Genomic DNA, 26,538 nt, shown 5'->3' on the forward strand with positions numbered 1-26,538 from the left:
TTGTGCAGGATCAAGACCAGACAGTGATAATATTCTTTTTCAGAGTTATTCTAGTTGTTGGTCAGCTTAAGATAATGTGATTTTATGGCTACGTTAAATCTATATAAGACAATGGTAATGACATTTTTCATATCAGAAACTTTCTTAGTTCTTAGGCAGGTTTCAACTGTAATCTTTATTGGAAGCTTTATCTAAACTTTTTGCAGACTGTTCACAAAGGAGAACCCAAATGTGGTATCTTCAGATTAGTAAGTAGAGTACTTCATTAGGGTGAGACAGGTACACAGACTGAAACAAAGGAGTTTTTCCTTTTTTTTTTCCTCCCCATGTAAAGCGCTTGAATACTATACCTCTGAGAAGACAAAAGAGTTAAGAGAATGATTTGCATCACAGAATTGCTTGATGCATGCTCAGTTACTGAAGATACAAATCAGCAATTTGTCTGCCATCTATTGTCATCAACAATGCAGTTAGCAGCTCTGATTTAAGACTATCAGGCAGCTGACAGTTTCCAACTTCTTAGCTTTGTCTTCCTCTCATCTGATTAAGTTTATACATCTGACAGAGGCCTGGGGCTTTGATGAAACCAGAATATCAGCCGTGGAGTGTAAAAGTAATGCCTCTTGGTTTGAGAAAGCAATATGAAATTATGTTTTTTTCTGATGCCATGGCAGTTCTGTTGCTGTTTGTTCTTTTAGCTTACCACTGTGGATACATTTAAGAGCCAAATCAGAACATGCAGCTGCAGAGCACAATGGTGGTGAAATTCAATATGAATGAAGTAGCTCACCTGCATCAACGCTTTTAGAAATCTTGCTAAATAGTTATCTAGTAAATATTTACATATTTTAATGACAGAAAAATCTTCCTGCTTTTATATTGATCTTTTTTAAATTGATTGTTTTCTGTTACTAGACAGATTTTCAATTTGTACTTGTTTAGAGTCTGACCTGATCAGTATTAATTCCAACACAGAAATAAGTCTACTAGAGACTTTTTTTTTTTTTTTTGTCATGCATTTGTATGTTTTCTAGCAGTTTATAGAATCAATTGTCACAAGACATTTACCAAGACAGTGTGGTTTATTGTGGAGATCCAGGAATGATCTTGTAGGCTGGAATGACTGAGAAATTAGCAAGACCTTTTTGCTATTTATTAGTTAATATGATTTTGTATCTAGGCAGCTATCATCCCATGATGACAATCTTACATGTTGGAAAATGATGTGCTACTTTGCTCCATGTTAATGCGAGGATAAAGTTACCATAGGCCCCAAACAAGTAATTCCCTAACACAGCACTTGGAAGATTTGAAGTTGTCTTGAGAAGCAGTATTGTTACTTCCTGGGAATCAAACAGTGGCTATCATTGGTCATTAGAACCTTAATTTTGTACTAGAAAAATCTAATGGAAAAAAATCATTTGCCACAGCTTTTTTGAAGATCTTTCCAAAGGACACTAGATGTCACATGATTTTATCCCATCACATATCAGCTCACAGCCAGGGCTCTTCACTCAAACACTCACTATGCAGCAGTCTAATATCATGAAATCCTTCTCTCCTCTGATGTGATCCCCCTGTAGTTCCTGTGTGTTTTATATTTGCCAGTGCAGTCCCTTCTCACATAACCTGTTACAGTCAATCTCATGTGTCAGTGTTTGAATTAAATCAGAGCCTAGTATGTAATAAGAAAGCAAGTTCTATAGGGAGGCCTATTGTATTTTATCGGACCAACTGATGTAGTTGAAAAACTTCTGGACTCACAAATCCAGTATATCCTAGGGTGTGAATATAAAAGGAGTATTCTACAGGAGGACAGGCTTGGGCCTCCTTGGCTGGTATAGCTCTGTCACGTTCACTGTTACAGGAGGTGGGACAGATGGTAAAATAAACCAGCCAAGATGTGGATGTGGGGAAGCATATGGTGGAGTAGAACTGCTCAATCTCACCAGCAGCTGATACCTACCAAAGCACTATCCAATTAGTGTTCTTTGTCTGCTCCTGCAGTGATTTCCAGCACCAGAGCATCCAGTTCTGCTTCATGCAGTAAAATCACTAGCAAAAATTCTATGGACTATCCACCCTTGCCCCAGATTCATTGAGGGTACAGTGATGGATGCACATTTTTTGGTGACTTATGGTATGCATCATTTAAAATGAGCTTTGCATCGTAAATGTTGTTAACAGGTCCCTGTGACAAAGGTGAAAAGATGCTAAAGATGTGGTATTCTTTCCTGCTGTGTTTGCTGTCCTTACAGCTTGAAGCTAATCCTGGTCTCAAAGTGAGGATTACTCAGAAAGGGCTCGACTACGGTATGTGTGATGTTGCCAGAAATTAATTTACAATAAATATTCTTTGCACAAAATATAGTTTCTTAATAAAGGTGCAGTGTAAAAATAAGGTCCTGAAATGCTGAAATAGAGCAAATTCCTTTTGTTATCTTACACCATCAGCACCCGATGTCTCTTTTCTCATTCATTCCCTTCCCTTTTGCACACCCCAGGTGTGAATTTATCCTTGCACTGGTGTGTGCATTCTCCTACAACCCAACAGTGCTTCTGCTACACTCTTCATGTTGATCTACTTTCTTAGAACCAGAATGAGGTGGTTCTATAACTATTCTTTTTTAAAAAGTGTCAAAAACTTGATTGACAAGTTTTAATATTCAATATTTAATTGAATGATTCAATATTTAATTGAAGACAATGAACATATAGTTGGGAAAAAAAACCTTACAACTTTGGAATACACATGTTGGGTCACCTAGCTTTACTCCCATTCCTCCATTTGGATGAGACAGCATCTGCATCTGCCATTCTCTCAGAAAATCTAATAACCATCTGCTATGTCCACAATATATTTTCCCTACTCTTTCTATTCCTGCTAATTCTCACTGTTTCTTACCTAAGACTTACTCCATGGGTGTGGAGGGCATTTAGTACAATTTTGATTGTTTACAGAATTAATATTAATAATAAAGGTTAACAAGGCACAGATTCAACAAAGGCTGGGTCATGCTGAGGATTAATTTTCATTTATGTTCTGAACATGCTGACAGGTAGACAATGGACTTGTGAGATGAAAAGTAGAAGCTTAGGGTTTATGACTCTGAGATGAAAGCAAGGATCAGGTCCACTTATTTCTCTCTATGAGCATTGTTTTAAAGGCTTTTGAGGAGTTGAGAAGTGCAAGGCAAACATTGGTCATCTAAAACACAACTAATCTCCGTATCTTCTTATGACACATAGGAAGATGAGCTCTCTGGGGATCTCTCATGCCTTTTGAAATCAGAATTCAGAAATCAGATTTCCTGGTATTTCTTTAGTGTGAGCCCAGCAGAGCTATGCTGATATTCACCATGAGTACTGGAGGAATAGATTGAGCTTGCTCACCCCTGTGTTTGTGGTTGGGGATAAGATTAGGCAGTAACTGTGCCCCTCCTAGAAGTACTTATAATCTTATACTTGAAGAGGATGGTGCCTGTCATGTCTTTTCTCTCAATATGAGATTTGAAGGCTGAAGCAATAGATCCTGCCTGCTATCTCCTTGCCTGATGCCAGAACCTGGAGATAAATTCTACCTGGGCTCACCAGCTGCTTTTATTTACAGTTATGAGAGAACTTTTGGTTACTCCTGTCAGACAGAGCCAATATTTTGCTTTGTAGGCAAGAATTCCCTGGGAATCATAACTTAGCCCTCCTTCTTCATAAAAGATGCCTAAAAAAAAAAAATCCAATGTTGAGTTATCACTGATCTCAATTATTTTCTTTTTAAATAAACTGTGAAGTCTGGAAAAAAAATATTTTCAGTTCAGCAACTGTGAGGCCTAAAGCCCCATGTCAAAAATATGATCTGAAAGCCAGGTATCATTCAGTGATGGTATCTTTCTCAAAGATAAACAAAGAAAAAAAAAGACAAGTAATTGGGGATTTAAAGATGTACCTATTGTTTGTTGCTTATAATGTCTGTGTATTATCAAAGCATTAGTAGCACTGAAACATTCAAGAAAGTAGAGATTCCTTAAAGCAATGAGAGAAAATAAAGAAAAATTCGGAGTTCTGCAGCATTCTGTAACAGATAAGGTGCAGTGGCAAAACACAAATATTTAAACAGAAATGGGAAGGGAACATTTAAAAGGATTGGATTTAAACCTTAAACAACTTCCAGTATACAAACAACAATACAGATACTTCTGTATTTGACACTTCAGATGCATGTGTTGACACTTTTTATGTAAGGACTACACACAGAAGTCATAATGCTACTTCTTAATTATCCTTTTCATTCAACAGATACGAGTCAATCTTAGGTAAGTATGATGACCAAGTGTTTCCCAAGGCTATCCACATTGTGAGTGAAGTGAGGGAAGTGTATCAGTTTCAAAAACCTGAAAAGAGTTGTAGAATAAGAGATACAATTCCTTATAAAGGATCATCCGGATCTTGAGTTAAATAATTTGTATGTGAGGCTAATGGAGGTTATAATAGAAGAACTGGAACTAGGTCTAGGTAAAGGTTTAAGAATCGGAGATTTATGAGAAAAATGTTAAAAGTGTCCAAATTATTTGGCACTATATCTCAACCTTTGGCTACCTGAGCTCTATCTGAAAAGTGTATTCTTTTCTCTGTCTTCTTGTAGGCAGAAGGATTGGGGTGGAACTCCTGAAGCAAGCAATACTGAAAGAGACCTTCCCAAGCTGGAGTGGGCAGGAGAGTTTCTCATTTGTTAAGGTCAACTACAAAATCTCAGGGTAAGTAAAGGAAATAAATTTCAAAGCAGTAGGATGAAACAGCTTATTCTCTGTATGTGTGTGTGTAATAGTAGTGGCAAGGAGGATTTCCTTTCCCATTCACTTCCCAGGATATAGCAATAATAATTATGTAAACTTTTCTTCTGTTCAGCGTAAAATTTTTATGCTTCATCTGACTCTCTACTGCTTGAACACTGATTCATTTTGTAAGTACTTCCTTCTACCACACCCACAGGAGCACTTTAGAGAGCCTCTGAATGAATGCCTTGGCTGTTTTTCAGTTGACTTGTTTCAAAGTTTGGGACAACACAGAAGTAAGCATAGCTATGATTCAGCAGGGGAAATGGATGGGGAAGAGGTGGCATTATTGACAGTGCGATACCATGAAGGACATGTAGTAATGAAAAAACTTGTTTATATTTGGTGAGAAAAGGGGGGCAAAGGGATAAGATTAAAATGTGTGCATGGGGATAGTATATCTGGGCTGACAAGGATGAAAAGGCAGAAGAATGACTTTTACGGGAGCTTTTTGGATTGATTTGCAATAGGTAAAATATGAAAAACATCTAGGGAGCAGAACAAGGGTCCAAAGAGACTAGGGAATCTCTGTGCTTGGAGATGCTCAAGACTCAGCTCGGCAGGACTAGCCTTCAGCAGGGGATTGGATCAGATGATCTGTGATTTCAAAATCCCAGTTCATTCTCCTAACCATAGATTAGCCATCTTCCCAATAGGCTATCTGATTTAGTTCACTGCAAAAGAGGATTACTAAAAGCAGTCTTACTGCTGCCCAACATGTTACTGGAAAATTATGGTCATTTTAACTAAAAGTAGCTGGGCATTCTCCCCCAGCAAAAGTAATAGAAGAGGTTGGATGGTTAGATTAAAAGCAATTATTTCAAAAGATTTCTGCCAGATATCATGAAACAATGAAGAATGTGAACTATATGATAAGATTGCAGGTCATATCTTTACAATGTTCAGCTCAATTCAGTCTCCTCTGCTTCCACAAGACAATACCCTTGAATAACAGAAATATTTGTTTTGGCAGGGAAAACTTTAAGTAAGATTTTGTTTTGAGAAATGGAGTTTCTCAAAGGGCCCTTTGCTGAAGCAAGGGAGCGGGACCGAATGAGAGAAGAAGGATTATGATGTTCTTCCTTCAGCAAATGTTAGCATTCCAACAACCTGGATTTATTTATAAATGTACCATCTGGTTTCAACATATAGACTTATTTTCCCTCAGCAGGGAGGGAGTTTCAACTTTGAGGAGTTGCTCTTCTACCTGGAGGAGGCTTTTTCCCTGACCAGAGATCAAGGATTCCATTTTCCAAGAATGCTACTTAGTGTAATGGAGCAGGTGTCTTTCTTCCCTAAAATTTACAAGCTCAGTCATTTCTGAGAAACTCTTTTACTGAAGCATGGATTTTTGCCTTCTATAGCAAAGGGTTCCATAATCAGAAATCCTTCTCACCCTTTTGACATGCAGTCTAATATCCCTCTTTCTGTTTTCTATAGGCTCAGAATTAATGCTGTAGATTTCCCAGAAACTTCTGCATCTTTTATTCCTGGCACTGGCATTAGTCTGTCAGTGGCACGTGCTTCTGCTACTATCAGTGCAGACTGGAGAATGAAAGCATGGCTTCTGTAAGTACTGTACCCTGTCCTAGGGGGTGTCTGGGAGAAGGATTACAATTGAATTTGTGAAACTTAATTACTAATTAATATTTTTCAGGTCAGATCTGCTTTATCATTTAACAACAGTCTGTTTGCATAAACTTGTCAAGAAGGAAACATTCCCTGCCAGCTAATGTTTTCTTTTGTTAAAGATTCTACTCCAAGGGGGAGTGTGAGGTTGAATACCTGTTAATACACTCAGCTTGCCCAGACTATATATTACATGACTATTCAGGATCACAGAGTTTGTAGTAACAATGTTACCTTCTGGGTACAGTATGGCTGAATGATTGACTATATAACTAATTATCTATTTGCCACTACTACTGTATATTATTTTCCAAAGTTTTTCCATTAAAAGGATGGTACTATTGCAATGCTGAACGTTCAGAAGTTAGGAGATTCCAGAATCCAGTGCTTTGGAAAACTGGCTTGGTTTCACGCGTAAGTGCAGCATATTGTCTGTAATGACATGATCACATACTCTTTTTTTCCACTTTTTTTTTTAATCTCAGCGTTTTTGCTGCAGATTTTTAATATAATATTCTAGATTTTCATTTTTTCAGGTGAAAATTTCTAGGGTATCAGCAGAACTTGCAAAGTGCTAATCTCAGCCAATTGGGTTAATGGAGTAATTATTAACAGGAGTAGGCATTACTGTACTTATGAGCTATACAGTGCAGAAAGATGGATCACCAGACTGCCAGTTCACAACATGTCCTGTTTTCAAAGGAGCACAGACACACAGTTCAACATTCAGTATAAGGTACTGTTGACTAGAAACTGCAGTCACTGTGGCCCCAGCCTGTCTCTGTTCCTTCTGTCATACTGGTATTGTGAGGGAAAAGATACTATGTTCATCAGAGCAGATCAACTGTTCCCAAATAGGAAGCCATCTCTCCCTCTTGCTGAAGGGTAAGGACCTGAATATAATCTGGAGAGACCCAGAAGCATAAAACTCCAAGGACTTCACTTGCATCAAGGGAGTCAAAGAGCTAGGATACATGGTGGAGGTGGCTTTGTTGGAGTTTAGGATGTAAAGGGGTTTTCTTGTCCTTTTTTAGAGGCAGAGGGACTAGTCTATGTTGTTCTGTTCAATATTAGGTTCTATGTATGGCTGTAGGTTGAAATAGATCCAGAAGGTGCCCAACTCTTCAGCCTCTCCCTTCCCTAGCCCTACATGTTGCCCTCAGCATAGTAAAGAGGGCCCAGCTAAAAATGAACTTTCCAAGGGAGGCCTTGGACAATCCAACCCTCCTGGATTGTTTCCAGGGTTAATAAAAGATGGATATTATCCCACATTTTAGGCAGTATCTGTGAGTTCCTAGCCTTCATTGTAGCTTTCCTCTTCATTTGTGTTCCAGAGCATTCTGCCAGTCACAAAGTTTCCTGGCAGGCCTTTTGCTCCCAGAGACCCAGAGCTGAGATCCTGCCTCCACGAATCAGGATTCCTCCTGAAGAGAAGGAGTTAAGGATGCAGGAAGGAGAAATTGAGTACCTAGATTTACCCTGGTCTCCCATGCAGCCAAGAAAGGGAGGAGGATGCAGAGAACTTGACCCTGTCCTCGGAGTATAGGGAAGACTGGGTTGGAAAGCATCTCTGCAGGTCATTTTCTGCAGCTTCCAGCTCAAAACAGGGCAGTCACAAGACTGGATCTGGTCAGCTATCTAGTGGCACTCTTTAACCAAGGATGGTTCTGCAGCCTCTCTATATATAACCTGTTCAGTGCTGCACTGCTCTCCTTGTGAAAGTGTTTTGCCTCATGGCTTTGGGGTTGTGTTTCGGTTAGGGACTGGAAAAAAAAGAGGGTCTGAAGGATGGTGTTTCTTCCTGACAACAGTTTAATGCAGAGGTGTAGACAGAGAGTTGTAGAAGTGGAAATGGCAGTGGTGGTAGGAGGAATTTTGTGGCTGGAATGGTGCTCGTTAGGATGGTTAGGTTATGTATGGCTTTGGGTAGGGTTAAGATTCATGTTTCAGGATTAAAACCTCTACTCCTAAGACTTTTGCTTAGCCAGAAAAATAAAGAGGAAAGTTTAGAGACACATGGGTTGAGCTTCATATTGGATTATGCTCTTTCTCTCCAGTATGGTGCAACTATTCTAGTAATACCAGAGCCTGGGAAAAGAAAATCTGAATAACTGGAATGAAAGGATGAAAAGTGATGCTTTTGGTGCTGGTTTTTATAAGGCTGTTCTAAAGTCGTTCAGCTCACTGTATCCTGCTTGATCAGTCTACAACTGTTAACAATAGTCCTAATGCCTAAATTTGCAGGAATGTGGAAAATATTGGTGTTTTTCTTAGGGTATTAGTAGAGATTTTTACAGAGAGGAAGGAGAAAATGGGTTTAGGGCAGGGAAAAGAATGGAGGAATGTATATATTTAGGAGAGTTATGGAAAATTTTTACAAGAAAGAAGTGGAAAATTTGCAAAATTGAGAACCACTGGAGTATATATTACCTAATTGACTTCTTCTGTTGCAGTCCGAGAGGCCTTCAGGGAGATTTATCTTGAAATATTTTAATGGATTAATCAGAAAATACATCAGAAAGTCACTGAGAAATTATGATATCGTTACAGACATGCCAAATCCTGCATAATACTGGAAAATTCATGTGCTGAAGACTTACGCATGTATTCTGCTTTGAATGCTAGGCATGTCCCTATTCTATGTTAGTTCCTAGAAAATCTGTTCTTTACTCTAGATGATATAAGCAAAGTCCTGTCAAACTTACAGGTAGTTTCTTGAATTACTCCTTTAAAACAGATGTTTCATGACTGAGTTTGTTTTTGTTTTCATCCGAGCAGCAGAGACCAAGGAGGAATTACTGTGTCCCTTTCAGGACTGTTTATGGCAGTTGTTTTTGAAGTGTCACGGGATAGCACAGGACACTTGTCCATGTTGCTACACAATTGCCAACTGATCATTAATAGCGTAAAAGTCAAGTTAAATGGAGGATCTAGGTAAGTACAAGAGATTTTCTGATTACTTTGCGAGAAGTATCAGAATTTGTAACAAAAAGGACCAAAATTTAACTTTCAGGGATCCAGTTACACTACACAAGCAACTGTCCAAGGTTATGAAAATAAGCTTTTAAAAGTCTGTTTTCAAAAACAGACTCCTTTACTGAGTGTGTAAAGTGTGAATAGTCTACACTCTCCTTTTTCCATGTGCTGACAAATGGACTAACCAGATGTACTGTGTATGAAAAATTTGCCATACAGGTGTATTAAATCATAAGATTGTGAATGGAAATCTGCAGTTATGAAAGTGGATCTAGACTGATAATACATTTTGACAAGTTGACTTACAGTTTAAGAGTAAAGGTTTTTATTTCAAAGAGGAATATAAAATTATGGTTGCAGTTCCCCTCATGTTGATTTTCTAGAATGTTTTCTTGTCTTACTCAAAAAGAGAATGTGGCTAATGGAGCATTTTTTGCTAACATATTAACATGAACATTCACAGCTTTGCAGATTGCCTTCTCGCTAGCACTTAGGAGACTGAGAAACCCTAGCACCTGAGACTGGCAAGTTAATAAAAACAATCAGTTGCACAATCTGCCAATCTAATTGACACCGATGCCCAATCTCACATATTTGCATTTCAAACAGCACCATTCTGACCTAGACTATTCTAATATAGATTATTTGACTTTCAACAAATTTGAATATTCAACTGTATATAGAGCAAATATTTACATGAGTTTATTATCTTTTACCATGGATCAAAATATCTGATTTTTAAAAGTTTATGTTCATTTCTTTTCCTCCAGCTGGATCTATAACTTCCTATCTGGTTATCTGGAGAAGCCCATTCAGACCAAACTGGATGAAAATGTAAGTCCACAAAGATGGTTTCAGCTAGTGAAGGAAGGGGTTCAAATACAGCCATTATTTTACTGACTTTTCTCTCTTTTCATATAGTTGTGCCTAAATATCAAATACAAAATCCAAATGATGGATGCACAGCTTAGAAAGCTTAAAGGTGAGCTTTTCATTAAGAATTTTTCATGGTGCTCTGTTCATAGCCTTTTTTATTTGCTGCCAAACCCAGTACAATGTTCCTGTGTTCATGGTACAAAAAGTAAAGGAAGGAAAGTGCTGCCGTCGTTGTGTGCCTTAGCCCTGTTCCAGACTCCTGCCTAGAAATTTCTTGCATGCACTTTATGCAGAACATTCAGTTTTCTTCTTTGCCCACAGCAGGTCATGCGTAATCTTTCAGCCCGCTATGGCTCAGCTCTGTTGTTTCATTAGACTTTGGAGGCGAAAAATTAATCCTGTATGCACTTCGTACTGTGGATGCAAGAAAAACTGAGTTTAAAGTAATCCACTAAAGAGCTAGCAAACATCCCATCCTCGGTGCAATCATATCAGATCCCACAAACTTAGTAAATCTTGTTTTGAACTGGAGTTCAGAGAGGTAACAACATACTGCAGGAAGACAGTGTCACACCAAGCGTATTTCTCTTCGCATCAGTAAGAGTTCCTATGTCACTCTTGCAGGGACACTAAGATAATAGATCATCTATGATTCATAAAAGCATATAAATATGAGATTTTTACTACTATACTCAATTAGTATCTGTAGCTTTTTTTCCAAGAATAAGAATATTTATTTGTAGTTTTTGCCAGTTCAAATTCACCTAAGTCATCTAACTGAGGTTGTAGAGTTTGGTCTCACTCTTCATTTTGCATTATGAATATAGCTATCATTTGCTCCATATTCAGAGGCAGAGTAAGTAGGCTTTTATTTTTTCCTAAAATGACTTCCCAAGCACTGACAAATATTACTGAAAACCATGGTAGTCAAGAACACTGTCTTACACAGCAAGTACCCAAACATTCAGGTTAAGTGCACTTTAGTCTGTGTTGCCCTATTGAGGAGTTTAGTCTCTGTGAATTCATTATTTTCCTTTAAAATTGATTATTTATAGAACATGAACAGACTTTACAGATAAAAAACAACAATTAGACTGAAGCTGCATGTGAGGAACTTTCAGGAAAAAAAAGTCTGCTATCAGATTGTCTGATAAAGTCCCCTCTATTGCTGTGAACAAGCATCCTTTGTCTTCAAAACTGATAGGTGCAAAAATGTGCTAATGTCTCAAAGTATTTATTAACATTTACCAGTATTGCATCGTAATCATATAGGAGTTCACATAGCACATAAACACATAACAAAAATAGGGGCCCTGCCCTAGATACTTATTCCTTTACTCTGTAAGAGGAGATTTGTGAAGAATATATTCAGTGGTGGAACACCAGGAACACAAATCCTAAATCTGGAGGGATCATTGACTTTTCCAGAGGGAAATCTCATCCTCTGTCCCTTAGGAATTTTTTATTTTCTTCTACCTTCTCCCACCATTCTCCTTCTTCAGATTCATCATTTCCAAAATGTCTTTGCCTTTAGCTAAGCAGTAACTGTTTGTGATATGTTTTTCTAATAATGGCTGTTTTGTTTTGTTCATCATTCTTCTAGTCTTAAGCCAGATTGATGCCTTTGCACAAATAGACTGTTCTCTAGTTAGTTCTCCAGCAGTCTTCAAATCACACATTAACCTGGATTTGAAGGTAATTTGCCTTTAATATCCCTGTGTTCTCTCCAAGACACTTTTGGTTCTCTTTAGTGTTGGTCCATTTTCAGACAATCCTCTCTACTCTTTAATTAGAAGAGCAATATGACATCTGGGCATTTTGGGCAACAGCTGTTGTAGAAAACAGATATGATTGTTTAAAAAAATTACATGTGTCCGTTACTTATCCAAAGCTGATATTTAGAATTAAATTATTTCAGAGTTGAAGAGGTGCTTTTTAAACATTATAAAGTGTTTTTTAAATACACAGCTCTCCTCCTACTGCTTGTTCTTCACCTATTACCAGTGATACATAATTCATGCTAGCTACCAATGTAGCTGTGGTTGTAATTCAAAGCATTTGATCTGATATGGCTGAAGGTTTTATATATCTGTGAGTACACCCAAAAAAAAGAGGCTTTTCACAGTGTGTCCTTGAGGAGCCCACAGCAGTTCCTTTCTCACCTCTTTTTCATCCCCCTTTGGTAAGAGATATCCCAGCAATACCTAGCTGTTCCAGCAGCCCAGAGAGTCCTTGTGATTTAGAGCATTCCCATGACTCTCAGAACTGGTTTCAGTTTAGAAAGATGCACTAGTGCATGGCTGATACTCTCCTTCTTGGTTATTTTGTTCGGGTAACTTTTACCATGCACAAAAAAAGACTCTGCAAGCAAGATATACACACCTTAAGTACAAAGCAATTATTTATCAGGTACTATAGCTGGCTAGTTCTTACATGCTACTGGGCTAATTTTTAACATGCGCACACCCCTGTTGAGACATCGATGAGTGGTGAGTCTTTGTCAGGCAGTTATTAATCAAGTAAGGAAGCATTGGCCTTCATTGCTCCCTTGAACAGGCTGATTCTTACTTGCAGCAAGAGAAGAAACGCAGTGGTCCAGAGGATTCTTTGAACAGTTTTCTGGTTGCAGTTCAGAATACTCCTTTGAATGCTCAAATTTGAACTTTGAAAGGATGGAGACCAGGTGTTCTCTGTGGCTTCTGTGCTTTTCCAAAAGAACTTGAATTTGTTAATTTTCAGGGCGTATCACAAGCCTACTTGTTTACTTCTGATTTTCTTTAATATCAAGCATTTCTTCGGGTTAGGGAGAGAGAATAAGAGTTCTTTCCATTCAGCCACTGCTAATGTAACCAGTAATTCTGACATATACTGATTTTTATAAATGTAAATACTTAATAATGACTCTTTTCAGGGCACAGTCTATCCAGTAGGAAATCACACAGACCCTCCCTTCATGCCAGCTCCATTTACTCTCCCAAGCCAGGGTGATTCCATGCTCTACCTGGGAGTCTCCAATTATTTTCTTAAATCTGCTTCACTGGCTTACTATAGAGCAGGGATCTTCAACATCACCATCTCCCTCTCTCAAGAGGTGAGTATAATTTGCAAATGATAGAATTGTAAGTAACAGTAGTTAGATAGTCAGCAGAAGATATTCACACCTCATTTTGCAGAGCTGTTTACCATCTCATAAAGATTTGGGTCACTCTTCTACCACTTCTAAGAGTGGTGAACAACATTCGTTCTACATTTCACCGTTTTCTATAGCCAGAGTCTCTCTCAGGCCTAACTCTGAAGTTCTTGGAAGGCCTAGGCAGGGAGTAATAGTTACAAACGTAACAGAGCCTACATGCAAGGGGTGGCAGAAAACACCGAAAAAAGCCTTTCTCTGCGTGGATTACAGTGCTGTGTTCAAGTAGAAGAAAAAAAAAGGTGCAAGACAGGAAAAAGTGTGCTTAACTACTGCAGTCTATTGCATGGAGGCCCACAACGAATGAACTGGATGTGCTGAAAGCTAGAATAAACTATCAGATTTAACAAAGCAGCAGAATGGGACAAGAAACAGTGCAACAAAACTGAGCATTCAGTTGTGGGTGAAGAACATGGAAAACTTCTCCCCAAAATACTTTTTCCATACTAGCATTGTGAGAAAGCTTTGCTGACTGAACCAGTGCAAGGGAATCTATATAAAAAGTGGTAACACAAATAGCATTGACACTGTCACAGAGCAGCAAAAGGGCAAATGATATTTTGATTCCTGCCTCCAACTGATTCACTATATACCATCTAAGAGAGCCCCAAAGACAGAAAGTAAGCAGGATGACAGATCTGCTCTTTTAAAGGATAATGCTTGCTCTCTGTCTGCTATGTGCTTCTGAGATGCATCTGTGAGACATCTGCCTCTCTTCTGTCCCAAAGAACACTGTAGCTTCCCTAAGAATCATTCTGGGGCAAGGAAACACTAAATCAAGACATGGATTGCCTAGTACTAAAATACAGAGTATGTTTTTTTTTCAACAGAAAGTTCATTTCCAAGCTGACTTGAGATGATCTAATTTCTTTCATTTGTTTACAGCTTGCTACTTCTTTTAACCTAACTACAGGCATATTCAATGATTTTGTTCCTCAGGTAAGTACTTGTATTTGCACAGCCCTATAAGAAAGAGCAGTAACTAGTTTCATGTGGATATTATTTATGTACAAGCTCATTTCCAAAAGTTTGGGGGAGACAAGGAAAGAATTGGTGTATGATTAGTGGAAGACTCGAATTTACAGGTCCTCATAACTCCATGTTCTTCTTAATTCTGTATTGTGCTACTCCTTGGTCACTCTCTGCTTCCCGTAAGTGTCAGATTTGCTGTCAGTCCCTGAAGCACTTCTAAAGACTACATGGTTGCCACCTGTGAGATCAGTCTCCATTTATTCTTGTCAAAAGTTAAGGTATCTCTGCTACTAGTAGCCTGACTTCTCTAAGCAAAGATACCCGATTGAGAGCTGCTGAAGTTTATATACAGTAATTGGTATTAGGAGGGTAATAGGCATGAAGAGTGAAGTTTGTAAATCTGATGCAGAAAAATAAGTTAGTATGAGATACTTTAAAAATGCCTGTTGCGACAATGTTCGCTATAAGATTATGAAATTTGGCATCTATGATATCACAAACTGAAGTTTTGTCCTCTAGGAGTTTCTAAATTCTTCAAAAGATTGGCTGTTTTGGAAGCCTGTCTGTCTTCCAATTCTTTGTATGGTCATGATCTTTTTCTTAAACATCAATCACACATTTCCCTATTAAAAAAAAAAAAAAAAAAAAAAAAAAAAAAGAGTGCTGATCTCCTTTTGAAACAGAATTTTTCAGGAACAGCCCTTAAATTGTTTCTCCAATCTTGTTCAATATCAGTGGGTCTAAAACTTTGTCATTTTTACAGTCTCTGAAGCTCAGAGTTATGCCATGCTAATTTTATCATTTCATTTAGTGTAGTAATAATGCAGTTTTTAAATTATTTGGTTAAATTTCAAGAGATTCACATATAGCACCTGATTATGATGTATTCACAGAAACCAGAGTTTAAGAAAAATCTCTTCTGCAGAAACTCAGCATTCTACCTCTTTTCTCTTTGAAACTCAACAGATTGCTGTGTATTACATAACAGCACATCCAGTGCTGTTGAAGCTGATGGCTACATCACCACCTGTGGTCAGTTTACAGGCAGATGGATGCAGCCTACAGATCACTGGCTGTGTGGATGTATTTGCTGTTCTGCCAAATTCAACCATTCAGTACATCTTTACAGGAAACCTAGTAAGCAATGTAAACTGGAAGGTAACATTCAGGCTTGGGGCTGAACAAATCACACAGTTACCTTACAAATCCTTCGAAAGTCATGTAGGGCAGCACAGCATAGAACATACAGGCCTGCCACAAACATGCAGACTGTTCAATTGCCTTTGTCAGGGAGGAAATGTGCACTATATATTGCAGAATTTAGTATGCAGGTGCAAGGAGCAAATTATCAAAGTCCTTTTTTCCTTGTGAGGTGGTTAAGTCATTCTTCAGAAAGAATGAATTGTAACATATGATAAGCTTGATTGTGTGATGTTCTGTCATCCTTACTCATTTGTAACAAAATAGTTCATCGTGTCTCCAGACTTTTTTTCATTAGGTTGAATGCAAACCAGTTATCTTAGCCACACAAAGATTTAAATGATCCTAATGATAAGTAGGCAATCAAGGCAGTATTGTAGGTTAGCTCATGCAATCCCCATTGCTGGCAGAAAGCTGCAAACTCATGAAAGATTTCAATATCTGTAATGATCAAATAATAAGTTTAGATGATGTGCATCACAAAAAGCAATTGCATTTGTGCCTTCATCTAAGACAGGACCTTATGCTCTGTATACAGTCACGTAAGACTTTTGTTTTTTCCCTCTAGACAGCCAGTACCAGAGTGAATCTGACAGTAATTAAAGAGAAGTTGATTATCTCATTACTTCTGAAGAGGTAACCAAGGAAAATTCAGAAAGCAACATTAATGATCTTAGCACTACGACACAACAGAATTTCATTGTGTCAGCTGACAGTGCTTGTTTCACGAGGAGAAAAAGAAAATTAGTTATCATCTTTCTCACAGGGGCTCTAAGATACTTCAATTGCTTGGTCCAAATCTCATAGATGAAATATAATGATATTTTGGAACAGCTCCAGATATTTGGAACAGGTTTTTGGAACAGACAAGAGTGTTTAATTTAGTAGTTATCTTAAAGACATCTGTTTACCCCTGTGCTGATATTGGAGGATGAGGTTCACCAGTTTATTGTAAACCCTTTATCTGTTTCTTCTGTGCTATGTCTGACAATCCTAAACAGAACTGCCACAGTGTAAACACTGCACTGAACCACAGTAGCCAGCTCTTTGCATGCACCATAGCCAACTCTCTGAATGCCTTTTTGTGAAGGGAAGGTTTTTCTTTACAAGTCTTGTGGTCACAGCCCCGGCCTACATGTGACCGTAGAAGATTAATTTCCAAAAGATCCCAGTGATTCTAGATCTGATTATAGTTGAATCAATTTTGATTAAAAGGTATTGTGACTCAAAGAATCTGTGGCAAAGTCAAATGTGTGAATCAGCATGAAATCAGTAAAAACTTGCAAAAATGAAATTATAGGGAAATGCAAATTCACACTGCTGCATAGAATTCTTTTACATCTCATTTCTGCACATACATTAAGCAGCACCATAAGAAAAAGATACATTTATTCTTTTCTGTGGACTGCGAAGTTGTGTTTCTTTCAGACAATTTATTTCATATGGCCTCACATCTTCAAGCAGTGATGGAGCATAACTTGTGCCTTCATCCTTTCTAGTGTGCCTTCATCCTTTCTAGCAAGTCGTTTTCTTTCATTTCTTTCCCTCAGGCTCCAGTTCTCCCTGCTGCACTCCATTGCTAGCTTCTCTGAGGTAAGTTAGTGGTTTCAGTTAAGATAGTTGAGCCCTTCAAAGACAGAAACAATTCTTCAGAACTTTGTGCTTGCAGAATTCTTAATCTGTCCTGGGGATATCATCTGCCCCTGCTTTCTGCTTTAAAACAGTATATGCTCTGCTTTTCCTTTTCTTTTAAATAAGAAAAAAATATTTCTCAGAGTGTTTTATCTAATCAGAGGGACAAAATCTTACGAAGTTATTACAGTATAGCATAAATTGAAACAGGGAGAAGGATCTGCCCGGGTCCTCGTGACCTAGCAAGTTGATTCTACTGGCTTGTATATCCAACAGCACAAAGGGAGGCATGGGGATAGCTCCTCTTCTAGCAGTTTCTGACAGCCAGCCTGAATTCACAGTTGGACTGAGTAGGCATAGCAGTTGGAATGAGTCCAAAGTCAGATTTAATCTCAGTTTCAGGAGTTATCATGAATCACTTCAACCAAATATAAAAGGCAAGTGAAAAAGGGGAGGAAAAGAAACACCATGACACTGGTTAGACTCGCAGACTGAGAGGTGGTCAGTGCAACTGTGCAGAAGCTCAGCCCAAACTACATCTTTAAGTGAAGGGAGGAGAACAAAGCATCGGGACAGAGACAAGTCTGGCCTGTTCTAGAGAACAATTCAGTTCTGAGAACTGACTGCTGGAAGCTGGAAGTGAGATTAAATGTACTTTATTCCTAAAGCTAAGGTTCAGCCTCAATAATTAACGAGAACAAAAAAAAAAAAAAAAAAAAAAAAAAAAAGATTTCAATTTAAAGTATTGTAAGAAAGATGGACACCTTGTTGCAGTGTATATTAATGCAGCTGCAGATGAGAAAAAGAATTTTTTTTTTTACTTGAGGTTTTCTCTGCCAAGTTCTGATCTTTTTGAATGTGACTCCAGCTCTAACTCTCTCTTCCCCTCAAGCTGCAATCCCACAGACATCAAGAAATAATCACCATATATTTTCCCCCTTGCAGCAGGTCTCACTGGTGGAAAATTTTCTGTTTTATGCTTTACGGAGTGTAGCGATCCCAGTAATCAATGGTAAGGATTGTGGCCTTCTCCTGAGCATAGTTGGTGGGAAAAAGAGACTGAAATTAAAAAAGGGAGTCCACAATTTTAAGGACTGCGTGTTATGGGAGGTTTTCTGTCACTTTGGCTATACCTGGATGGGTCTATGCTGTGCTGATCTTCAGGCCTGGTCATCAAATCACCTGGAGCAGAGGCTAGAACAGAGCATGTTTCAGCTCCCTTCCAAACACTGTGCTTGGGTTTCCTTCCCACTGGCAGCAGAGCTGAGACATGCCTGTGTCATTCTGACATGGAGTCAACCATGAGCAGAGAATGTCCCTGACCAGGGAAGCTCTGAAGCATGCTTGTATCTTGGGGTCTAGGGGGTAACCTGTCACATTATCCCTTTCCTCTGCTTCTGTCCTCCCGCTGCTGCCTCAGGCAAGATGAGGAGGAGAATCAGCTCTGTGAGATGCAAAGAGCTGATGAAGAAAGAGGGGAAGTGAAGCTGGAAAGGAACATAAGCATGTGTGAACAGGAAAGAGTGCAGACAGTGCCAATAAAGTTTAACAGGGACAAGGAGATTGCTGCGGGGGAAGGTGAGCTATTCATGAGGAGAAAGGAAGGGGAATGACAGGGAGGAATGCAAAAGTCACATGTTGGGAAAAGAAAATAGGAATCAAGCTGGGGTTAACCCAGGAAAGTAGGGATAGGTGAGAATAAGAAGAACCAACAGGACTAGAGGATCAGGTAGAGAAGAAAATTAAGATAGAGGGCAAGTTGGGTGGAGGAAACAGCAGGAACCAGAATGCATGGGTTCATACCTGGAAAAGAGCAAAGGCAAACAGATGCCAGTGTCAGACAGCTGGGGAGACTGGGGAGGCTTGTATGCTACTTTCTTCACAGGACTTTTTCCTCTTCAACAAATATGAATAATGGCTCCCTTTTGGGGGATGGTGGTGGCTGTTTAATTGGAAACTGTAAAGTACATTCAGTTCCTAATGAAAGATACTTCTGAAGTGCAAGTGTTTTATTATTTATCTAATATCTGTATATTAGATATCTGTTTATTATTATATACAGATGTGTTTATATTTGTCCTTTTTTAAGATAAACTAGGAAAAGGATTTCCTCTTCCTAACTTGGCCCATACTGTTCTCATCAGACCTGTAATAAAAGTGAATCAGGTAAGAAGCCCAATTTCTTGTTAAAGAATGTTGCCTTTTTTTTTTTTTTTTTTTTTTTGGCTTTTTTTTAATATGCTTGCACCTGTGTTGAGTAGCTCTAAATGTAGCTAATATTAAAACCTGACTATATACTATATATAAAATGCAAATTCTAGGTCAAAAATGAGCCCCTCTGCAGATTTGAGCAGTAGGAGGTTATAAACGATCCACAAACCCTTTGGGGAATGCTAGCAATGTAGAAACACCACAGGACAGCTTTTATATCCCCAGAGGTCAGAAGAACATTGAGTGATTGAGTCCTCATTATTCTAATCATCATTTAGTGGAGGATAGTCCAAAGGCAGCCTGAGTGCTGTTGTGGTAAGTGCTACCCAGCCTTTTGGAGGGTTATGTTACATTAGATCCCATTCTTACTTTAAAGTCAACTAAATTCATGAGGCATAAAGCCACCCTTGTCCCTTGGGATCTAGCCCCAGAGAACTGACCCTGAATATGTCCATCTGAAATTTAAGGTAATTTTACGTGTTCTTTTTTCCTCAGGGCCATCTGGTGATTTCCACTGATGTCCACTACAAACAAAAGTGAGAGGGAGATGAGGACCTTCAGTCTTTCCTAATGTCCCTTTACATTCAAACCTTAATAATAGAAATGAAGTCTTCCTTCTACTAGCTTGTAGGGAGTAGATGCTATAAACTTAGGTGCATGCCTTTTGGTCATTCTTTTAAATGTTTTAGTAAAAAAATCTAACTTTTCACCAACTGCATCTGTTGCTTTTTAGTACAGTGGGTGTGGCTGGCACAGTATTAGGGGTGTTTAAAGTCAGAGAAGTGACTGCTTCTTACTGGTATTATAGACATCAAGTGCTACTAATTTTGGGGAAAAGTTCTTGCATTATTCAGCTTACCTCCATTATTTTTAGCAAGGCTTCTTGTATAGAATGAGATCTTTCTGTTGGTGAATAAGAATTTCACAACTTTTCCATGGATACCATGAGTGGGAATAGATATATGGAACGCAGTGAATTGTTATAGAATTACAGAATCATAATTTATGTTGTAAGGGACCTTTAGAGGTCATCTAGTCCACCCCCCCTGCTCAAAACAGGACTAATTGGGTCAAACTGATCAGGATTATGTCTAGCTGAGTCTTGAATACCTCCAACAATGGATATTCCACAAGCTGTCTGGGCAACTTGTTCTGCCTTTTAACCATTTTCAAGTAATTTTTTTTTCCTAATATCTAATCACAGATTTTCCCATATTCCAACTTGATCTGTTGCCTTTTGTTCTATCACCATGCACCTCCAAGAAGAGTCCGGCTTTATCTTAGTCTGGCTTTATCTTCTATGTGTCCTCCAATCAGGTAATTGTAGACATCAATAAGCCTTCTAGTCTCCAAGCTGAATAGGCCCAGATCTTTCAGCCTCTCCTTGTATGTCATATTCTCCATCCTCCAGCCTTCTTGGTGGCCCCTGCTGGACTTACTCCAGTAAGTAATACCCTTTTATCACTGGAGAGCCCAAACTGGACACAGCACTCCAGATACCATCTTAAAAGTGCTGAATGGACAGGAAGGATCACTTGCCTGGACCTGCTGGCCACACTGTTGCTAATGCAGCTGAGGATGTGGTTGGTGGCCTTTGCTGCAAAGCCATGCTGCTGATTCATGCTGTTGATTCATTCCTTTTCTGCAAAGCTGCTTCCTAAACAGTCAGCCCCCAGCCTGAACTCTTGCATGGGGTTATTCCCTCCCAGATGCAAGATTTGTTGCTTGTTCTTGTTGAATTTCAAGATGTTCCTGTCAGCCCATTTCTCCAGCCTGTCCAGGTCCTTCTGAATACCAGCACTGCCTTCCATTGCAACTGGGGCGGAGCAACTGCCTTCGCATTGACTGCTCCACCTAATTTGATGTTATCCACAAATTTGCTGAGCATGCATTCTGCCCCATCATCCAGATCATCAATGAAGACATTAAACATTATTTGTCACAGTACTGATCCTGGAAGAACCCCACTAGCTACTGGCTATCAACTGGGCTTTGCACCACTGATCAGAACTTACTGGTTGGACTGCCTGGCTCGAATTTCCATACACTTTATCCATTTCTCATCAATTTGGTGATGAGACTAAGGGAGATTGCATTAAAGGCCTTGCTAAAATCAAAGTATACCACCATCCTCAGCCCTCCCCTTGTCTACTGTGTCAGTCAGCTCATCATAAAAAGCAATGAGACTGGGCAGATATGGTTTGTTCTTGGTAAACCCATGCTGATTGCTCCCAATCATCTTCCTGTCCTTCATGTGTTCGGAAATAGCTTCTAAGATGTTTCCTTCCATACCTTCCCAGATGACTGAAGTGGGGCTGACTAGTCTGTAGTTCCCTGGATCTCCTTCCTTGTGCTTTCTGAAGATAGATGTGGTGTCTTTCTTCTTCCAGTCATCGGGAACCCCCCCCCCCCCGAAAGCCATCAGTTTTTGAAGATGATAGAGTGACTCCATAATGACATTGGCCAGCCAGTGCCTTCAGCACCTTCAGGTGCATCCCATCTGGTCCCATAGACTTGTGTATGTTCATGTGAGTTGAGCGATCCCTAACTTTTTTCCTTTACTTTGGGTACTGTTCACTCCCATAGACACTGCTGGGAACCTCATGGACCTGGGAGGCCTGAGGGCAAGCCTTACCAGTGAAAATAGCCTTTTCCATGTCAGCTGTCTCTATGTCTCTGATCCCACTAAGCAATGGGCTCACATCGTCCTTACCCTTCCTTATGCTACCATTATACTCACAGAAACCTTTCTTGTCGCCTCTCACTTCCCTTCCTAGTTTCAGCTCTGAGCTTTGGCTCTCCTGACTTTGTTCTTACATGTGCAGGCAATATATTCCTTCCAAGTAGCTGGTCCCAGCTTTGACCTTTTGTGTACTTCCTTTTTGTTTTTGAGCTCAGTCAGGAGATACATGTTCATCCACGCTGGCCTTCTGCCACACTTGCTCAGCTGTCTGAACATTGTAATGGATCGTTCCCGTGTTCCAAGGAGGTTGTCCTTGAAGGTTAGCCAGCTTTGAAGATTTGCTCTCCTGGGCAATTTCCCACGGTCCTCCAACTTTCTTCTCTTCCAGTGGGACATATGCTGCAGGTCTGACCAACAGTGCCATGGCTGGATGGGCCTTTTCAAATCAGGCCATGCCATAGCATGCCACTGTTCCTTAAGCTTCAGTCAGAGGACTCACAAAGAGATAAAGCAATTGTTTCTCTGAGGACTAAACAACTGTTGCTATATACAGCAACAGTTCCTCTGTATCATCCTGTATTTACCTAGTGGGGCTTTCTGGCACTAATTGCCCTAAATCTAATCTGATCACAGGAGCCTCAGGTATTGACTTCCATTGTCCTGTTCATTCCTCTCCCAGGAAGGCACAGAGGGGTGAGAACAGAGTAGCTGTGAGTGGGCAAAGTACATGGCACTCTTGAGCATTTGGAATTTAGGGGAGCCACTAGTATCTGTGGGTGACATTTATCCTTCACTCTAGTTCCCTTCTGTGAACATTTCCACTGAGACCGATTTAGGGACAATAGAGGTGATGTTTCACAAGGCAAGATCATATCTGTTTTGCCATTCCCTATCCTCCTTATTTCTTCTGATGCTTTCTTTTTTTTATGCCTGCCCTTCACTGAAATGTAAATCAGAGATCTTTTACCCTCTAGAAGGATCTAATCACATTTTTTCTTTGTTTGTATGCCAGAAAAGTTAATTCATGTTCATTTTGATCTGATACCGATCTCTAGTTGACAGAACAACAGAAATTGTAAGTGTCCATCAGTGTGCTGCAGACTGGAGCGTGTGGAGGAAGGGGAGAACTAAAGAGGCAGGGAGGGGGAACAGTCAGACAGCTGCTGACATGCAGCAACAAGTTTCTATCTATTGCCATGCTGATGAGCTAGTTGGGTTTCTTTGCAGACATGGTATAAAGGCTCATGGTTTATGCCCTCTTTAACATACACACAGGAGTAGATGCTTGGTGGCTCAAAACAAAAAATCAGAATAAAATATTGCTTTTAGAGTCTCTTTGTAACAGGTGAAAGGTGAAGAGTTTGGATATAGAAATAATTTATAGTATATTTCAATATGTTATCTGAATATATCTGTAAACAGATAACTGGCTTTTACTGCTATATTTGTAGAAAGAAATGATGAAACTGTTCTGGAAGCTTCCATCTGTCTTTGTTAACTTTTGTTGAAAGTTTTGTCTAAACTGGATGGTATTGCATTAGAAGAACCATAAAATGTTAAAAGGATATGATGAGGGCAAAATTAAGATAACATCCACACGTTCAGGCATTTGTAAATCTTGGAAGTCTATCTGGATGGAAACAGTAGAGCTTTTTCTTTGCTTTGAGGAACTTGGGCAAAAAAAATAGAGAAGTTTATGTAGCTGAGGGTGTGATTTTTCTTCATCCTCAGTTAACAGGGATATAAATAATAGAATGATTATGCATGTGACTCTCTGACCTGAAAATCAAATTTGTGTATAGTATGAGTGTTAACTGACTGACAACTGTCTCTACCCTTTTCTATTCATGGATTGCACAATGAAATGACTCAGATTATCCAGTGAAGTTTACCATGCCTGAGGGAATTTGCCTAGATTACATGGGAGCTAATTGATTAAATCACCTCTTTGACAAGCCAGATAGTACTGGTTAGCTGAAGGATAAGCAAGCAGAAGAAGCAGAAAAATATTAACTGCAAGGATCTGATACACATATTTATAGTTTGTGCTGTATCCTGAGCAATTTCAGAACAGATTGACCTAGAATGCTGTTTTCCATCTGTTTGTGCTAGCAATCGTACATCCATTTGTTTCTTTCATATAGACGCCTATGAATATTAGTCCTATGGAACTACTGAAATTCAGTCTCCATCAGGCAGTCCTTGCAAGTCCTTCTGAAAAGCGAGTGCAGAAGTGGTATGCCACAAAGGCAGCACACCCACTAAACATGATTAAGCTCAGCATCCCAGCCTGTGAACACCCACACCCAACAGTTTACACTGCCCCCTGCTTAGTCCCTAAATGAAATTAGACTGATAGATTTAACCTGTGACACCCAAAATAGTTTGGGACATCGTTACCTGAGAGACCGCTCCCTGTGTGATACTGTGGAGATAGCAGCAGCTGGCTATCTTCAGCCTCACAGCTCTTCTCTTTAAAAGAGAGGGTTCCTCAGCCCTCAGGTTTGTCATAGCAAGACTTTTCTCTGCAGTTTCCAGAGGAGAGGTAGGATAGCAAATACTTTGTTCATAATTCTTTGATGTGGAGTGACTTGTTGGGAAGGAACAGCAGTAGCCACATTTGGCTGAACTTTTAGATATTAAATTATAATAACTATACATAGGTAGAAAACACTTTATCAAAATTCTGGTGTTTTGTTTTTATTCTACATATGAAGCATGCTTTTCTTTCCTCTCTCAATTTGTGTTGGTTAAAGCTAAGGAGAAAATGTTAGAGAAATGAAGAGACAAAGGTGTCCTGTGATATTATTCAAAATTACATTGTATACAAAAACTAGGCTGATTTTTATCTCACAATTTTGCATTTTGTATTGCTTAAACTGTACTTATGACTGAAAATGTTTTAGAGGTTTGAGTGGGTTATCTCTAATAGATAATGAAATAAATAATGAAAGGTATTAAAGCAACACTAAAAAAATATTTTTCATGAGTTAGGGGAATGTGCTGTAAGTACAGATGGTTTTATGAAGGCAGCCTCCCATCCCAGCTCTGCATCAACTCCCTGTCATAACTAGAGAGTTTTTTTTTTTTTTTTTTTTTTTTTTTTTTTTTTTTTTTTACATAAAAGTAATGCCAGAAAAGACATTCCCATGTATTTTCAGCTGTCCATAATGCAGCATAGCTGCTGGGAAAAAGGAAAACCATCATTAGGTGAGCTATTTGCCATTCATGCTATGAACTTCAGGTGACTGATAACTCCACAGAGGACTCTTTCTGCTCTGATTTTTGCCCAGTCTTAAAATTCTCCAGCAAGGTGGCTTTTCCTGCTTGTCCTGGGAGATCTTGCTGTCAGCAACAACTGCTGACAGCAACAGCTTCTTACTTTCATAATAAATGCAGCCAGTGGGTCACAAAGCTTAGTTTATTCTGATTTTTTTTTTTTTTTTTTTATCCAGTTGCAAAAGCCCACAAATAGGAATTTGCTTAATTCATTCACTATCACTGTGATAAACCATGTAGAGCCACCAGGGACTACTGATCCTCCCACTAAGCTCACTGTGGCCAAGTGCCACCTGTACTTTTTTTTTCTAACATGCTATCAAATAGAAAGGGAAATGACAGGTCATACTCACAGTATTCTAGGAAAATGTTATTAGCAATCTTTAGCATCACAATGATCTGTTTAGTTATTGACAGGTTATTTGCTGGCAGCTTTCAAAAGACATTTGTTTTCCAGAAGACCATCTTGCCCTTAGGGGCAGGTTCTCGGTGAAGAAGGCAGGGAGGTGTGGGAGGCTCTCCCATTACTTGAAGAATCACCCACAACCATAGAGTGACTGGTGACAGCTGGCGCTTAATTCCACATTTCATGTGATTTTTAAAACTGACACAGGTTTAGCCTACCTACCTTGACCCACCTCAGAGAGGTAAACAGTGAATCCTTCTGCAGTCACAGAAGGAAGATAGCACTCCCCATAGGGCAAGATAGGTGGAATGAATCTCTCTGCTATGAAGATGACTGTCCCATATGAGAGCTCTAACTTTTGAATGGCTCTAATTAAATAAGACTGGATCCACCCAAGTGTAACCTGGAGGGAAGCCATTTGTGAATGGTAAATAAGGTTTCTTTGTCCTGGGCATTAGGTTACTGTCCCAGGCTGTGAATATCCCCTTAAAATTTATTGGGAAGAGATAAATGAGCAGAAATCAAACAGTTGCTGATGAGCTGAAATAAGCTAAAAAATTAAAGGAACCAAAGGACTAGCAATAATATGTAAATTATTATTAAGCACACTCACTTGGCTATTATGAATTTGTTCACATAAAATACTTTGAACACT

General features: G+C 39.2%; 1 protein-coding gene across 1 annotated transcript; it reads left to right on the forward strand.

Annotated features, from left to right (window-relative positions):
* Window positions 1–2,174: 2,174 nt before the first annotated feature.
* Window positions 2,175–20,055, forward strand: BPIFC (BPI fold containing family C). Its single transcript, XM_062569406.1, has 15 exons — window positions 2,175–2,313; window positions 4,640–4,751; window positions 6,270–6,398; window positions 9,237–9,392; window positions 10,205–10,268; window positions 10,356–10,416; window positions 11,914–12,005; window positions 13,222–13,401; window positions 14,386–14,439; window positions 15,439–15,609; window positions 16,241–16,308; window positions 17,223–17,265; window positions 18,250–18,316; window positions 19,394–19,470; window positions 20,011–20,055. The coding sequence occupies exons 1-15, from the start codon at window positions 2,175–2,177 to the stop codon at window positions 20,053–20,055; spliced, it is 1,458 nt and encodes a 485-aa protein (XP_062425390.1).
* The last annotated feature ends 6,483 nt before the right edge of the window (window positions 20,056–26,538 follow it).

Source organism: Rhea pennata, chromosome 1 (assembly GCF_028389875.1).
Source record: "Rhea pennata isolate bPtePen1 chromosome 1, bPtePen1.pri, whole genome shotgun sequence".
Lineage (NCBI taxonomy): Eukaryota > Metazoa > Chordata > Aves > Rheiformes > Rheidae > Rhea > Rhea pennata.

What these genes read in the sequence shown, in the direction of transcription:
- BPIFC (XM_062569406.1), top strand. Translation starts at nt 2,175, where the DNA reads ATGTTGTTAACAGGTCCCTGTGACAAAGGTGAAAAGATGCTAAAGATG. An exon ending in TCAGAAAGGGCTCGACTACG is followed by an intron (nt 2,314 to 4,639) that starts GTATGTGTGATG and finishes GTCTTCTTGTAG; the next exon opens with GCAGAAGGATTGGGGTGGAA. An exon ending in AAGTTAAATGGAGGATCTAG is followed by an intron (nt 9,393 to 10,204) that starts GTAAGTACAAGA and finishes CTTTTCCTCCAG; the next exon opens with CTGGATCTATAACTTCCTAT.